Source organism: Parasteatoda tepidariorum, chromosome 1 (assembly GCF_043381705.1).
Source record: "Parasteatoda tepidariorum isolate YZ-2023 chromosome 1, CAS_Ptep_4.0, whole genome shotgun sequence".
NCBI lineage: Eukaryota > Metazoa > Arthropoda > Arachnida > Araneae > Theridiidae > Parasteatoda > Parasteatoda tepidariorum.
Genome location: NC_092204.1, coordinates 77,841,199 through 77,857,382, shown reverse-complemented (window position 1 = coordinate 77,857,382; position 16,184 = coordinate 77,841,199). Strand labels below are relative to the sequence as shown.

The 16,184-nt window shown below is 30.2% G+C and overlaps 1 protein-coding gene across 1 annotated transcript; it reads left to right on the top strand.

The window, feature by feature from the left end:
* Positions 1-2,351: 2,351 nt before the first annotated feature.
* Positions 2,352-15,771, top strand: LOC107448446 (2-Hydroxyacid oxidase 1). The gene is made up of 9 exons (XM_016063668.3): positions 2,352-2,446; positions 4,030-4,169; positions 5,738-5,889; positions 8,913-9,177; positions 10,099-10,265; positions 12,105-12,196; positions 13,261-13,422; positions 13,683-13,752; positions 15,573-15,771. The coding sequence occupies exons 1-9, from the start codon at positions 2,399-2,401 to the stop codon at positions 15,635-15,637; spliced, it is 1,161 nt and encodes a 386-aa protein (XP_015919154.1). The 5' UTR covers positions 2,352-2,398; the 3' UTR covers positions 15,638-15,771.
* Positions 15,772-16,184: the final 413 nt, after the last annotated feature.

The following is a 16,184-nucleotide window of genomic DNA, read 5'->3' as shown; positions in this document are numbered from 1 at the left end:
AAAACGTTCCAAATTGAAATCTCGTCCGTGTGATGATGGGTTTCTGAAGTCAGAAAGACTGATCTCATGTATGATACCGTGGATCGTGAAAATATAATCACGTCATCACGTCTTGAGCGGGTTAAGGGAAAGGAATATCTATGAAATATAAACGTTTTGGAACAATTGTGAGTAACACTAATAACGGATTCAGAGGGGTAAAGGTAATGAACACCATACCGTCTCACCTTTAAGACATTAGATCTAACTGTGAGATGTTTTCAAAAATACTTTATGCTGAAGCAAATCTTTTATGTTTTCGTTTACTATTTATTAGGTATAAAGTAGTTACAAAGTTAAGAAAGAGGTACACTGTCGATAATAGAACATTTTGCTTTGGATGATTCGAATTTCACCTAAGATTTTTATTATACTTACTACCTACTTATCCTCTACGTACCGAACTGGCACATGAGGCCTCGAGTCTTTTTCTTCACACACTTCTGTCTTTGGCCAGGCAACGCGCTTCTTCCAGTTAATCCTGCTCTACTAAGATCTTCCTTAATGCATCTCGATCTCCCTTTTTTTCTCTTTCCGTCAGGCGCCCATGAGCTTGCAACATTTGCAGGATAGTTTCTATCTGTTCTTAGTATATGGCTGAGTTATAGTTTTAATTTTGCATTACTGCAATTTTGCAATTTTTGGTTGTCACGTGGTGACGGGTCGAATCCCTTTCCGAAAATTCCTCCGGGGGTAGGTCGAACACTATTAATCTTAGTACATGGCCGAGCCATCTCTATCTTCATTTTAAAATTTCTTCATTAGCAGATGGGATATTAGCTTTTGTTAAAAGGTCTTTATTTGTTATACTATTGGGCCAGAAGATTTTTAGTATAATTTTTAGGCATATATTTTTAAAAGTTTCAAGTTTTTCTTTTCTGATTTCCGGGGACTCCAGCATTCGGTACCATACGGAAGAATGGAACGCATGGTATAATTGCATAAACGCAATGTATAATTTTCATTTTATATTGTTTCAATTTAAACTGTAGATAATTGTTAACTTTAAAATAGAGTTTTGGTAGCTCATAGCTGTATTTAATCGAAAATGAGTTTCTCTAAGAGTTAATTACACGCTTATAATAATTATGTCTCCTTGATTCTTTGCATGAAGCGAACAAGAATAAAATCAACCTAGATAGTTTGCCTGCCATTTGGGAATGACGTTTCTGTATCAGTATTTTTAATACTATTTGTTGCCATGTATTCATAATGCCTATAATAACGCTTTGAATCGATTTTTATGTATCTAAATAATGCAAAGACAACGGAAATTAAAGAAAAGATTAAAATTGGAAGTGTTGTACACTAAATTCCAAAATACCGGAATGTGGTTAAATCTTAATCGTTACTGAACGACTGTAATCAGTAGCTTCTTTTTTAGTGCCAAATATAACAGTGTTTAGGAAATTTTGCTACTGACCAGTGACCAGTTGTAGCATTTTTAACAGTGGTCACTTTGCAAAATGTGGCCACTTTTTCGATAATTGAAAATTTTAAGCGATTTAAGAAAACTGTTGATGTTAATGTCATTTCTTTTGTAGCATTTCTCAAAATATAGCAAAAATTACAATATTCATTTCTAAAAGGAAGAAAAAGTTTAAGGAACAAGCATGAAATAAAGTAATTTTCAAAATAATATAAATATTCTTAACAATTTCATATTTATTTTATTTTGTTTTGTTTTATAACCGACGTTAAACAGCCGTCCCAATTCTGAGTTTACGACTATCAATGATCATCTCCGCAGCCTTATAATTTTGAACCCCGAGCAAAAAACAAAACAAAAATAGAAACTGAAATAAAAACTTGTAGGTATAATAAATAAGAAAATATAGAAATTATGTACTAAAGTAAGGGCCAATGTTTACGCTTTCTTTACTAAAAACACATATAAAATAGTAACACTACAAGTACTTATATTTGAGAATTAAAAACTGTTGATAAAGATCTCTCTAACAATAGTGCAACTTTTTTATCTGAGTAAGAATGAGTTCAATAACTAGTTAACCTTATACAAAAACATTAAAGATTGGTAAATATTTTCAGAATTATTTAATTTCAAATATGAATTTCCTTCCTTTGGAAAAGTTGAATTCTTGCTATTTTGCTCCACCACAACTTCCACATATAATAATAATAATAATAATAATAATAACATTATTATAATAATAATATTNTTACTATTATTATTATTATTATTATAAAAATTTAAGTAACATGTATTTAAATGGCCTCTAAGGTTTGTCTCTTTTTACTATTTTAGTTACGTAGACTTTCATACTTGATAGTATATCTTATCAAAGTTTCGATTGTTTAAGCTTATTTTCTTATCTTCTATCATGTTAACAACAGAAGCATGCAACTCATAAACGTACTTTTTAAATCAACATACTCAAGTTATTTGGTAAGATATACTTTTAGTTTTTATAAAAAACATTCAATGCCGGTATTTATAAGCTGATTGTTTTTCAAACTCTTTTTTTTTTAATTTAAATGCAATTTGTCTCAAATTCAAGTAAACTAACATCAATAATTGAAAAAATAGAACTTTTTATCGAAATTTTTATTTTTGAACTTGGTTGTGAATAAAATAGAAAAAATATAAGGTTAATGTTTAAAATTTTAGCTTTAAGTTTTTGATTAGATATACTGCCCTAAATGACCCTTGTTTAGACTACAAACCATGAAATAAAAATTTTAAGTCTGTTATAAATAACACACATTGTAATGTATTTAATAAAACAGACTATTAATTAAAGAGCTTGTGAAGAAATAATGAAGTTTTTCTTGGCTTGTCAATTTTTAAAAGATAACAACCTACAAGAAAATATTATGAAATTGTGCTTCATATATTTAAAAGTTTTGTGAAAGTCTAGTTTATGTCCACTCTTTGAAGTTTTTGTTATTATTATTTTAGTAATATTTATAATGATTTATGTATTATGTTCAACAGCAATATATAAGAAGGCTATACTAAAAGATTATGAATAGCTTTTTAAAGTTATTTAAAAATTAGACATCATAGTTGTTTAAGAAAGCTCTAAAATGAAGAATCGGACTACTAAAGTGGGGTTGTCCCTACTGAAAATTGTGATGTTAAGTCTTCGGATCATTTCCAGACAATGACCAGTAGCCCATTGTGAAGATGTAGTGCGACCTCAATAAAGCATTACTACTGTTTTAAAACGCTCTTTCCTATTGGAAATATTAATACCGAGAGGATTAGCCTATTACCTATGGGTACCTGATACAACTTTTTTTATCAAATAAAATCACCCTAAAATAAATTAAGTCACTTATAGGCAGACAGAGTGACCCATGATAATCACCCTTAATATATATTTCGATATACATATTTGTAAAAGAATGAAGTAAAAATTAGATACAATTTGAAGTCTCAAATTTATATTTGAAGTTGGTAAAAACAATAACTGTATCATATTCTGATAAGACAAATTTAAAATGCGAAAATCAGCTTGATTGACTGCAGAAATTGAGAGAACTTCATCAGAAAAACAATTAAATTTCCTCTGCCATTTAACTAGTTCTGATGTTTTTCATTCCGCCTTCCTCAATTGATGCCTGTCAAATTTTGATAACGTTTTTATTTTTTTAACGCTATAACTATTAATGTGCGTTTCCTAAAATTTAGATAATTTGACTTCATTTCAGGCAACGATTCTTAAAATGTATACTATTTATTAAGGGTAGATATTGCGACACCCTAAATACTTAATCACTTTTATCAAGGAATGTAAGCTACCACGATACGTCAACAGTTCCTTTTTACCGGATTAGTGATAATTAAACAGTGATTTTTTTACAGAATTTAATTAAAAATGCAGCTTTTAGTTCTCTTCTAATACTTCATCTTTGCAGTTAATAATTCTAATAATGCATTATTCTTACTAATAATTGTATTATTTTGCTTTTTCACTTTTAAGAATTTAAAAAAAGAAGAAAAACTTTAATCAAGTTAATTTACAGAGAAATACAATTAAAATGTTGTGTATCAAAGATTATGAAGAATATTCTAGAAAGCATTTGGATTATAAAACATGGGAATTCTTCAGTCAAGGAGCGGAGAGAGAAGTAACTTTACGAGAAAATGTTAGTGCCTTTGAAAGGTTCGTTTCATTATCATAATTACTGTTGTTCTTGTTGTTGTTGTCATTGTTGTTTGTCTTTGGTGGAGTTCAGAAATATTATATATTTCCACTAGGTTATCCTAAGTAATAATTGTTGTTAGTTATACGTTGAGTATTTATTTAAAATTGTTTTTTTTACGGAAATAAGAACTTAGTTACGAAATAATTTGTAAAGAACATTTTTTATCCTTTTTAAAATGGCTACGGAAATTTCAAATAATACATGGTGCTATGGTGTTGCAGAATGTCATACCAATTATTTGAGATGGAGACATGACTTTTTTGAACAATAGCATGTATATATCTTACAATACTCAGGTCATGACTTGAGACGTGCGTAAGGAAGGGAACCTTTAAATAAGTTGTTTTTTTTTATCTTAACTCACGACAGAGATGGAAATAATTTTAATACTTCAGCTAGCCTATTATGTTGAAATATCCCGAGCTTATACTTATTTTGTTTGTATGATTTAATGACTGCCAGGACAGTTTTTAAACTATTTCTTTAAACTTCAATGCATAAAAAATTTGGACAATATTGGGGCATCTCATGAATATAGTTAAAATTGAAATCAAACTACTACCATGCTGACAAAGCCAACAATAGCTAGACGCTGAAAGAAATTGGTTCATATACTGTTTAACTGTTAAAACTAATTAAGTTGTAAAGATTAGAGAAGGTTTTGATGAAAAAGAAAAGTTAAATACAGTTGTGCATTCAGCTTGGTTACCATTAAAGTTTATGGGTTGTAAAAGATTGTTTTGAAAGCTGACAAAGCGTTTTCACCTATGGCGACTAGTTGTTACTATTGTTATTATTATTATTATTATTATTATTTCACTTATTAAGAAAAAAAACGCGCATAACTTTTAAGAAGAAATATGCGACAAAAATTGAATTTCCATGAAAAAAATTTCTGAACAAAAAGTTTAATACAATTAAGAGATTGATAAAGTACACGATTTAAAGAAAATGGAAAACTTATTGCTTCTTTACCTTCAACGTGTTTTTTCTACTGAGTTTCACTTTGCCTAAATCATTTTTTCTTTTCTGTAAGAAGTAAAATATGTTGACTAAAGAAATTGACGTTAAATTGGATGATAATTTGAAATTAAAAATCCCAAATGAAACCAGAAATCATAGAAAGAATATTAAACTACAGAGCAGATAATGGCAATTTCTCAACAGGTCTGAAAATGATATAAGTACAATTAAACATCACGAGCAAAAAATAAAAGTATGGGAATTTAACTTGTGCTACTTCAATTTAAAGATATAATTTTTTCCCTAAACATTCGAAAAATCAAATGAAAACCAGAATCGAAAGAATAAAAAATTCGGGGAAAATTTGGTTATTGCAAGGAAAGTTTTCTTGGCACTTAAAATTTTTCTAAAATCTCTAAATTTCGCTAATTTTCTTCAAAATTATTAAAAGAGAAATCAAAATTATTATTCAAAATTATTAAAAGAGCCCCCACAGATAAAATAGTTTTTATTCGTTTTTATTGTACTCGTTTATGATTAACATTTTACAAATGCATTACAGATATGCCTTTGTGCCAAGAATGTTACAGAATATTCCGAATAGAGATCTGTCTACAACTATTCTTGGTCACAAAATACCCTTACCAATCGGGTTATCCCCAACGGCTTATCAAAGACTGGCACATCCAGACGGAGAAATAGCTGCTTCAAAAGGTAAACTTATTCATGCAAATTTTATGTCCTTATTATGGTGCTCATGCCATAAGACGAACGCATCGTTAGCAAGGAAAAAAAACTAATTTCTCTTATGACTAACTCTCGCCTTACTTCCAAAAAATTTATTTAAAATATTTTTATGGAAATTTTACCATACCAACAATAGAGATATCTAACCCAGATCCTGAACTATATCACTTGTCTGTTATTCAATCAATTTGTGTAATATTGTGGTTACTAATTGCAACTACCGTTTACAATATTTTACTTTGAAGTTAGACACATTCTAATTGGGTTGCTATTGTTTTTGTTTTCGTGTCTATGGATTTCTGAAACAAGAATCTGTACAATTGAGATAAACCAGCTTCGATGCCTCGTGAATAGAGAGGCATCGGTTTCAGATCTTAAGCTGTCCTCAAGTGGCACCATTCCCAATTTCAGAAAGTGCTGGGCTCTCAAAAGTATTCTAATTGGGCATCTGTGACTTATCAAGTGGTTATGCCTAATCAAGTGTGGTTGTGAATGGCATGTTAACGTTACAGCTTTAGGGCTTGGGCTTAACCTCGCGCTGAATTAATTTTCAGATTCTGATGCACTTTTTTAAGCAGTCAATAGGAATACGTCAGTTCACAAACAGTTTAACAGTTTTAACTAACTTCACATTTTAACTTTTTTATAAGTTCTAAAATGTACATAACTGCATTTTCATACATAAATCTTTTTTCACTTTTAAACTGTTAGTAAACTGAAGTCTTCCTATCGATTACTTAAAAAATACGTTGTAGTATTGAATTTATTTAACAACATAATTCATCTAATCAGGGGATAATGTGGCAAAAGCATAGTGGTAATATTTAATTAATTTCTAACGATGTTTTAAATTTTAAAGAAATATAATTAAGTGGAAATTAAAGTGTACATTTTCCAAAATATATGCAATATCCAATTAACTAATTATATTTTATTTATTTATTATCATGTGTGATATGTTATATAAACAATTAAATAATTAATATCGGAAATGAGATCCATTGACGCATAGTCGGAAGCTATTTAACGTACAGTGCGAAAAAAAAATTTCAAAAAAAAAAGAACACCTTCATAACTTTTTATCTAATAATCGGATTTTCACGCATTAAGATGCCATCTTTAAAATTCAAAGTTCTAAACTTATTTACGCTAAAATGTTTCTTCATACCATGTTGTAAGTTACGAAATCAGCCTACTTTCTCGTTATGAGCGCATCTTTTTTTTGGGGAGGGGAGGAATTTGGAATTTTGACCCTCATAATTTGTAAAGTTTCCAAATTTCAGTTTCAAAAATTTAGGCAGAAGAGTTAGTTCCTCGAATCATTATTGTATCTTAGTACGAGAAGATCCAATCATTAGATCAAAAGTTTATTAAGATGTTCACTGTTATGCACAACAAATTCTTGTCAAATTTATAAAGTTTTATTCACTTACAGAAAGTTTCACTTAAAGGTAAAGGAATATAATAATCATTTGTAAAATGAATTTTTGGCCATTTTTTTATCGGTTTTTAAAATTTGAGAATTACAGTTTCGGTTTTTCATTCCTTTTGAAGAATTTTTTTTCCTTTACCAACTAAAAACATTTCGTATCGTAGAATGTATCGGATTTTCGATCATTTTATTGATTGAATTATTGACTAAAAATAACCGAAGAGAAAATCTAAAAAGTATCTCTCAAGATTGGAAAACCAATGTCCTAAAAGCTTCAGCAGTTTGTTTTAAACAATGGTTTGTTATATAAGTTATTTAACTTTCAAAAAGATTTCTTTGCAAAAACTAAATTAATTGCAATAAAAATGCAGTACAATAAACTGCTATAAGTTGTAATAACTGATGCCTTTCATATAATTCTGCTTAATGCGTTTATAATAATTGCCGTTTAATAATAATTGCGTTTATAATAATTGCCGCATGCCTCAGTTTTTTGTCATTCTTAGTTTCGATTTTTTTTCTTCCTTTTTCCACTTTTTTAATATAACATTTGATTAATATAATATTATATTAATATTATATTAATATTATATTATATNCAATATTTAATTCTTCATAGATATGATGAATGAGATCTCATACAAATGAATCATTCTCACGTAGTTCAAATATGTGTTTTAGTGAGCAATTTATTATTATGTATAAAGAGGGACAGTGTTTGATAAGTATATATTATAAGCAACGAGAACGACGGTTGGCAGAACGTTTTACCTTATTTTTATTTAACGTTATCATATTATATTATATTATATTATATTATATTATATAAATATTTAATTTTCGGAATATCGCCATGAAACTATATTAGTAAATAATAACTTTTTACACCGAGAACATTGAGTTGGGTCTCAATAGTTAATTTTTTTAGTTTATAATAATTATAAGAATATAAAGAATGTAGCAGACTTCTCCGTTCACTGCTTAACGCTAAATCTGCTACAGCTACTGCCGCTCTCTTTGAACTGGACAAAACATGACTGCAGGTCATCTCGACAAATGCCCTGCTTTGAAGGACTTGATATGTACTGCAAAAAAAGAATTGGAGAGCACGTAGTCAAATGGTATGATAGCCAATAGACTGGCATTTGTAAAATAACAATATAAAGAATTTTACGAACTCATCTTTTTATAAGCACTTTATGATAATTTTATAATAATAACTATTTTCCTCCCATTGAAAATTCAATATAAAATACATAATAATGATATTTCTATCCTTTTGTAATGTTCCTTAGCTCAAAAGGTCAAGAATATAATTATTTTTTTTTGTATTTAATGTAATAGTAATTATTTGAAAATCGACATTGGTTTCTATTTATCTTGATAATTGTTAGAAAATCAAAAAATTATCAAACATAAAGTTTTTTTTTTCTTTTTGTCAAAAGTCGTATTTTTCGAAACTAAAGTTTCAATTTTTAAATTATTTATTTATTTATTTTAAATGTTAATAAAATTTAATTCTCAAATTATAAAAAAACTTGTGTTTGGTGTATTATAGCTGCTGAGGAAATGGGTGCTGTTTATACACTAAGTACTGTAGCTACTACATCTTTGGAAGATGTGGCCAGTAGCATTCCAAATCGTTCTTCGCCATTGTTTATGCAACTATACATGTCAAGAATACGTGCTGTCAATGAGTACATAATCAAGAATGCTGAATCCAATGGATACAAAGCTATAGTTTTAACCATAGATATTCCTGTAACTGGATTGCAACTCCGGATGTGGCGAACTGGGGGTGTTGATTTTCCTCCTCATTTAAGGTACGTCATTCGATTACTTTTAACTATTTTATTGTTTTGACCAATAACTACTGCAGGTCGAAATCGGTCAAACACCAAAATTGAACGAGTTGAACTGAAATTGAAACTGCTGAAACCATAAATATCCAGATTGCGACTATCGCTCACCCTCTGAAAGTTACGAATCCAAATCTGTCGAGAAAAGGTATGCTTTTTCAAAGAAATTATGTTTCTTTATCTAGTTTCATAACTGTAAATATCATTCGTACTAATTAATTAGCACATTTAGACATCTGCAGTCAAACTATTGTTTACATTTTAAAAGTTGAAATAATTTGGAGTGCTCTCCAAAAGCTCTGCGTATTAAATTAAAGCAAGTAATGAATCTTTATCAACCGAGGGTCACATCACTCAATCATGGACAAGCATCCATCCCAGTTTTGACATTCACTGTAGAAACCCTGTTTGAACAGTACAAGAGTCATTAGTACTCGTACTTTTAGCAACGTATCAATAAATTACTAATCATGAAACTTCTTTTCCAAAATTTGTACTCCGACTCATCATCTTTTTCTATTGCATTCTTCTAACAATCACTTAATGCTTGAAATATGCAATACATACTTTATTGGCTTCTTGATTGGAGAAAGTCAGTACGGCAACTGTGTTCACTTTGCCTACTTGTCTCCATGAAATTACTTAAACACGTATTTATGAAAGTTTTAAAAAAAAATAGTTGTCACCTCATTCGTCTTTCCTTTACTTAAAATTCATTCCTCTAACAAAAAATTACAAAAAAAATCTCATTGCAAATTTTAAATTAAGACAGTATTACATATATGTACTTATTCACTATAAACTTTTATAAATTGTCATTCTATCCAATTTAAAAGCTATTGTATTTATTTAAATCCTATTACTGAATGAAAATCACTCTTACAGTGTACCCAATGTTGCAAATGCATTGAAGAAAATCAGCAATGGAGAAGAAATTGCAAATCATGTAAACTTGGGACACAGTGTTTTTGATCATGAAATGACGTGGGATGATGTTACATGGATTAAGAGTATCACAAACCTGCCAATTGTTCTAAAAGGAATTCTAACTGGTAAAGTGATTATTTTTTTAACTTCTATTGTTAAATTATTAATTATTATATATACTATCTTTTGATTCCTTGAAAGAATTTATGAAATGTTAACATGTTTTGCTTAATTCGCTTTTTTTTTGTCTATTTATTCGGTAGAAATGAGTATTTAATCTACATTTCAGCTACTTTCCGTCTAGGTACAATGCTCAAATTTTTACAATTGCTTTTGGCCGAGACGCGATGTCTCAGGGGATAGAGCGTTTGCCTTCCAATGAGGTAAACCGGGTTTGAATCCTAGCGATGGCGATACTAATTCCGCATCCGGCTTGCACCGACCACAGTGCTGACGTGATACATTGCCATAGTCCTCAGTGGTAGACGGATCATAGGCTAGAGTCCCCTTGCCGTCAGACTAACTAGGGGAAGCTCTCGTGGTCTTCCCGTCCATGTAACGCAAATGCGGGTTAGTTCCATCAAAAAGTCCTCCACAAAGGCTAATTGCTCCCAATACTTGATCCAGGCGTCCCCTTGTCTTCTGGATTGGGTTCAAAAATACAAGGCTACGTAGTTGAACATTAGTGGTCGTAAACCCAATCACTGGGTCTGCTGTTCAGCGACGGTAATGAAATATTAAATAAAATTGCTTTTGACCAGACAAAAAAACTAATTTTTGTTTTTTGTTTTTTCGATCTGTCGCTAAAAATTATGTTTGGTTTTTTTATTTTTTTTATTTTTAGTCCATTACTATTTGACTTGTTTCCAAGAAACTATACGGAAAACATATGTAAATAATCAAAACTTGATTTCATCGGAAACAACCTAATGACGTTAATATATTACAAGTTTTATAGTCAAACTAGTGTGGGAAAAATACATTATTTTCAAAAAAATTGCTAAGCTAATTATTAGTTTTAAATCTAAATTATCTAAATCTGCTATTTAACTTCAATGAAAAGAACTGTAAAATTACTTTTTTCTTTTAATTTGATAATAGGATACCTATAAGTGACGTAGACTATCTCGATCGTGATAGGTTGTTGAAAAGAGGCGTTTGCTTACGTTAGCAACTGTTCTTTCCATTCTATTTCGAATAAACCAAGTCTGTCAAGTATCAGTTCTCTTAAATAACACATTAAAAATTCTTTCACAAAGATTTAAATTTTTTCACTATATATTTACACAGAGACTTAACACAAAGACAGACACGAAACCATGAGGAACACAAACAAACTAATTATGCATCGAAGTTGCAAGGTACACAAAACAAAAATATATCATGGTTACAATAAAATACATAAACAAATAATAATTCTAAATTACGTGAAAGACGACGAGAAAGAATTATATTTCAGATAATTCAATGTGCGATACGGATCGTTATTTAATTAACTTATCGTTAATTACCCTTCTAACTTATGTAGAGAAATTTAGCTCAACTTTAATACACCATTTTACTGATAAAGATTAGCTGTCGCTGACGTCATACGTCACATGTGTGGGTATGGAAGGTCTTCTTCTTCTTTTCGAAGTGCAAGTACCCAGTACCCTAATGTAACTCGAAAAGAAGAGTAGAGCGGGATAATGTGGTTTAAGTCACATCAAAATCACATGGGCCTAAACACATGGTTGTCCTTGGTGGATTCCCGTTACAGCAATTAGACTCGAATTATCATCAAGTTGAACCAATTTTTGGACCAAATTTAATTGGATGCTCAAGGCGACGTCATGCGTGTATGTCTATTCTTATTGGCTTTTGAATCGCGGTAAAAAGGAATGCAATGATTTATCTACGATTCAGTTATCCAAATATATATTTATTTATACATTATTTATCAATTCTAATATTATTTATTTAAGCCGAGGATGCTAAGAAAGCAGTGGAATATGGAGCAGCAGCTGTTTGGGTGTCAAATCATGGTGGTCGGCAACTAGATGGCGTTGATGGAACGGTTTGTACTTATGTTTTTCTTGTTATTTGTAATGAATTCAAAAATATTTTTTTATGAATAGAAACAATTTAAATCATTGCAGACTAAAAAAAATAGATTATACTAGTATACTCTAGACTACAGTGATGCCAAAATACTGATAATATAATTCTACTTTTTTTAAACCAGATCATTGATAACTGAAATCTGTTGACATGGGTTCTTCAAAAAATTACCGACTTCTGGAAATCACACTGTTTGAAATTTAAGATCATGTTCTTCCACAATATCATGTAAATTTGCTGCGACCTAATTATATTGCCAAGTTGAACCATATTATTTTGCAAATTAAAAAATCTTAAACTCGTTTACATAATATTATGGTTAAATTACAACGTAAAGATAGCACGATTGAACATCTTATTAAAGTGGCAGCAAATTTGAACTATATAATATTGCTTAAGGTTCCAATGTTGTAGTTTAAAGTTGTATTCATTTTCTTTCGAGTCTAGTAACAGAGTAATAACTGCCTTATCCTAGCTAATTTGCTCATTATTATGGTTCATACAGCCAATATTAAGGTTCAAAGTTGAATCAATTTTTCTGAAAGAATAAGAAAGGTTAATAGTAAGTCCTCAATCTGCTGTCAATCTGCAAGATCTGGTCAGAACTCCCGACTGATCTGATGTTCCAAATGCACTCAAAGCGAAATATTGCAAGGAGTGACTTATAGGAATAGGGAATTTAATAAATTTACATTTGTCTTCTGATATGCATAATTCAATAATAAGAGTGCTGATGTTTGTAAAATATTGTTAACTTTTTTCGTTCGACAGATTAATAATTGGTATGTTTATATGTTTTCATTAATAAGGAATTGGAAAAAGTTGTTTGAGCAAGTAAAATTTTCCTTCGAGTATGTGTTTCACAGAATAGCATGGCTGGCAGAGTATTTTAAAATTCTGAAAGCTCTGATTGTACAACAATTTCCTAAACTATTACGTCTTGAGGGTTAAATTTTCAAACAATTTTTTTCCACTTTAAAGCAGAATCTTTTGCTTATGGACAACCCATATTTTTTGTAGTTAGATGCTCTACCAGAAATAGCTGATGCATTATCTGGAACTGATTGTGAAATTTACATAGATGGTGGGGTACGTTGGGGAAGTGACATTCTTAAAGCTTTAGCTCTGGGAGCAAGAGTTGTGTTTTTTGGAAGACCAATAGTTTGGGGACTAGCCCACTCGGTAAGTGACATATTTTTTTATTTACAGAAATAATCAATGGATTTTTAAAAAATCAAATTAATTAATACAACAGTGATTGATTCTAAAGTTCATGTAGATAGAATTTAGCCAACAAATCCTATCATTTTTAGCGATATAGCGTAATTTACTTCACCCTACTTAGATATTCTCTTTTATATTCTTGATAGTATTTCTATTTGATTGATACTTGTTTTTATATTATCAAGAGGGTTATTTTTAAATTAGTGAATCGATTTCAGGGACAAGAAGGAGTTAAAAGTGTTATTGAGACTCTGCGATCTGAACTGGATCGAGCGATGCACCTTGTGGGTAAGTTTTAGTTCAATTCTCTTACATGATAAAAAAAAATAATAACAACTTTAAATTACTCACAAAATTCTTCTCCACGTCACTGATCACCATCATTTTTTTTCATTAAATTCATCCTAGAATTACCTTAAAAGTCCCTATAACAGACCTGGCTGGTATATGTAACATTTTTGAAAAAATTCATTCATATGGCGCAAGCCCTTATTTTACTCCTATTTAACTATACAAGATACATTTATTCTTCAATGCCTTTTAATTTTGAAGGTCTGAGTGGGTGAGGGATGCGTGTGACAGTGTCGGAGCATTTTTAGAGTGGAAGAATGATCTAAGTATAATTGGCATTGAACTGTCAACGAGAAACCATAGATTATCTGTCTTTTGACGTCAAACTGAAATGCCGAAGCTGCAAGTGCCAAGCAAACAGCCTAAATGAGTGTTAAGGATTCATAGATTTTTTTTTCATGTAGAAGCTTTTGAACAAGAAATAAAGGTAAAGCCTAGTCTTAATTTATAACTGTCAACGTGCAAACTTTAAACAGAATTCTTATCAACCAGCCTCCACAGACATTCGAACCTAGGACACCTCAATGGGAAGCGAATGCTCTATCTTCTGAGCCTCTCACGCGTTAATTATTTTTTATCCTTTCAAACACTTTATTGATACTGTAGATAAGTCTATTAATCTTCGCTAACAATGATGTACAGTACACTCTCGATTATCCGTGCGCGGATTATCCGGTTTGCGGATTATCCGTGCTCATTCCAGAGTCACCCAAAAAATATTAAGAGAAATATTTTCAAGCTTTATAACACTACCAAATTTTTCGAAGCAATATTCGTTATTGAATTGCAGTATATGGAATATCAGCAGCATGGTGAAAGGTAAAATCGTCTACGTTATCACGATCGTGGAGAAAGATCATACCGCTTGATAAATAATCTTCTTCAAATATTCAAGAAAAATATGATATCAGTATTCTTGAACAAACAAAAGAAATCTAAGGTTTCGAATTTCTTGACGAAGAAAATTTAAAAGCTTGGTTTCAAAGTGATTCATGCGAGTCTGGGTTCCAGTATTTGACAGATGAAGGCATCGTTTTGCTGTTAAATCAAATAGTGATGATAGTAACTGATGCAGAAGATGTAGTAAATGAGAGAAATACACTTTCTCATTCTGCTGCTCTGTGGAAACTTTATTGGATTACATGGGAGGATTTGATTACGGTGACATTACTGAGGTTCGTGAAATATGTGTATCGATATATGGCGATGACTCATTACGCATTTTTTTAAAAGGAAAATTACTTGTTTTATGTTAAACAGCATGCAAATGTCAGTAATTTTTATATTTTTTGTACTGATATTGATTTTTTCTTTAATAAAAGGGAGTTTTCAGATTTTCCGTGGTTTTCGATTGTCCGTGCTACCTGTCCCGGTGATTAACCCAGATAATCGGGAGTGCACTGTAGTTATTTACCACCCTTAATAAAACGAGAAGTAAATATAGTTTTCAATTGTTCAAACTCATCTTGCATTTGCATTTTAACTCAGATGTAAAGGAAAATACCGACATTTAAATCTACATAACTCGTAATTTAAATTAATATTTTAGGTCAATTCTTGCATCGTTTTGAAAGCGTGAAAATATAATTTCAATTAAAATTCGAACAATTTAAATTGTTTAAATTAATTATTCAAATTAAATAAAGAAGATTTTCTAAGTAAAAAAGATAAATATCTATCTTAATAGAAAAAGAAATTTTCAGAAATGAGTTCTTTAGTTTCATCCTGATAGTTAACTGAGTGTCCCTTTATTTCAGGATGCCACAGTGTCAAAGAAGTTGGACCACATTTAATTAAAAGAAGACATGCTTATGAAAAGTAATAATTAATACTAATACCTAGAAAAATAAATTTTATTTCAATTATGAAATATTGTGATGACGGTTAATTTATTAATAACAAGTCGAGCGAAATCCAATCACTTGTATGATAATGTAAATAAAATTAGAAAACTTGCATAGTCAATATTTTTTAAAAAAAAAATATAAAAATTATCAAATATGCATAAACCTTGGATATTTGCTAATGATAAACTTAATTTGAAATCGCTTATGAAGAGAAAGCTTATCTATGACTTTAAACCCCATTGCTGAAAATTCCTGTGAAGATTCCAAGATTAAATGAAGAAAGATGTTGAATTGTCTTTGAAAATACTCCAACTTCCGGGCTTAAGAACATATAAGAACATTGTTGTTGTCTTCTCTACTGCAGTTGGTGTTAAAAAATGCTAAGTGAAAGAATTGCAGACCATGCAATTCTGGAAATAATCAAAGTGCAATTCTGAAAATAATCTTATTTTCGGAAATAAAAATATTTAAAGACGACGTCTGCAAAAACTTAAGTTTGAATCGATGAGAGCTTAGTGGGAG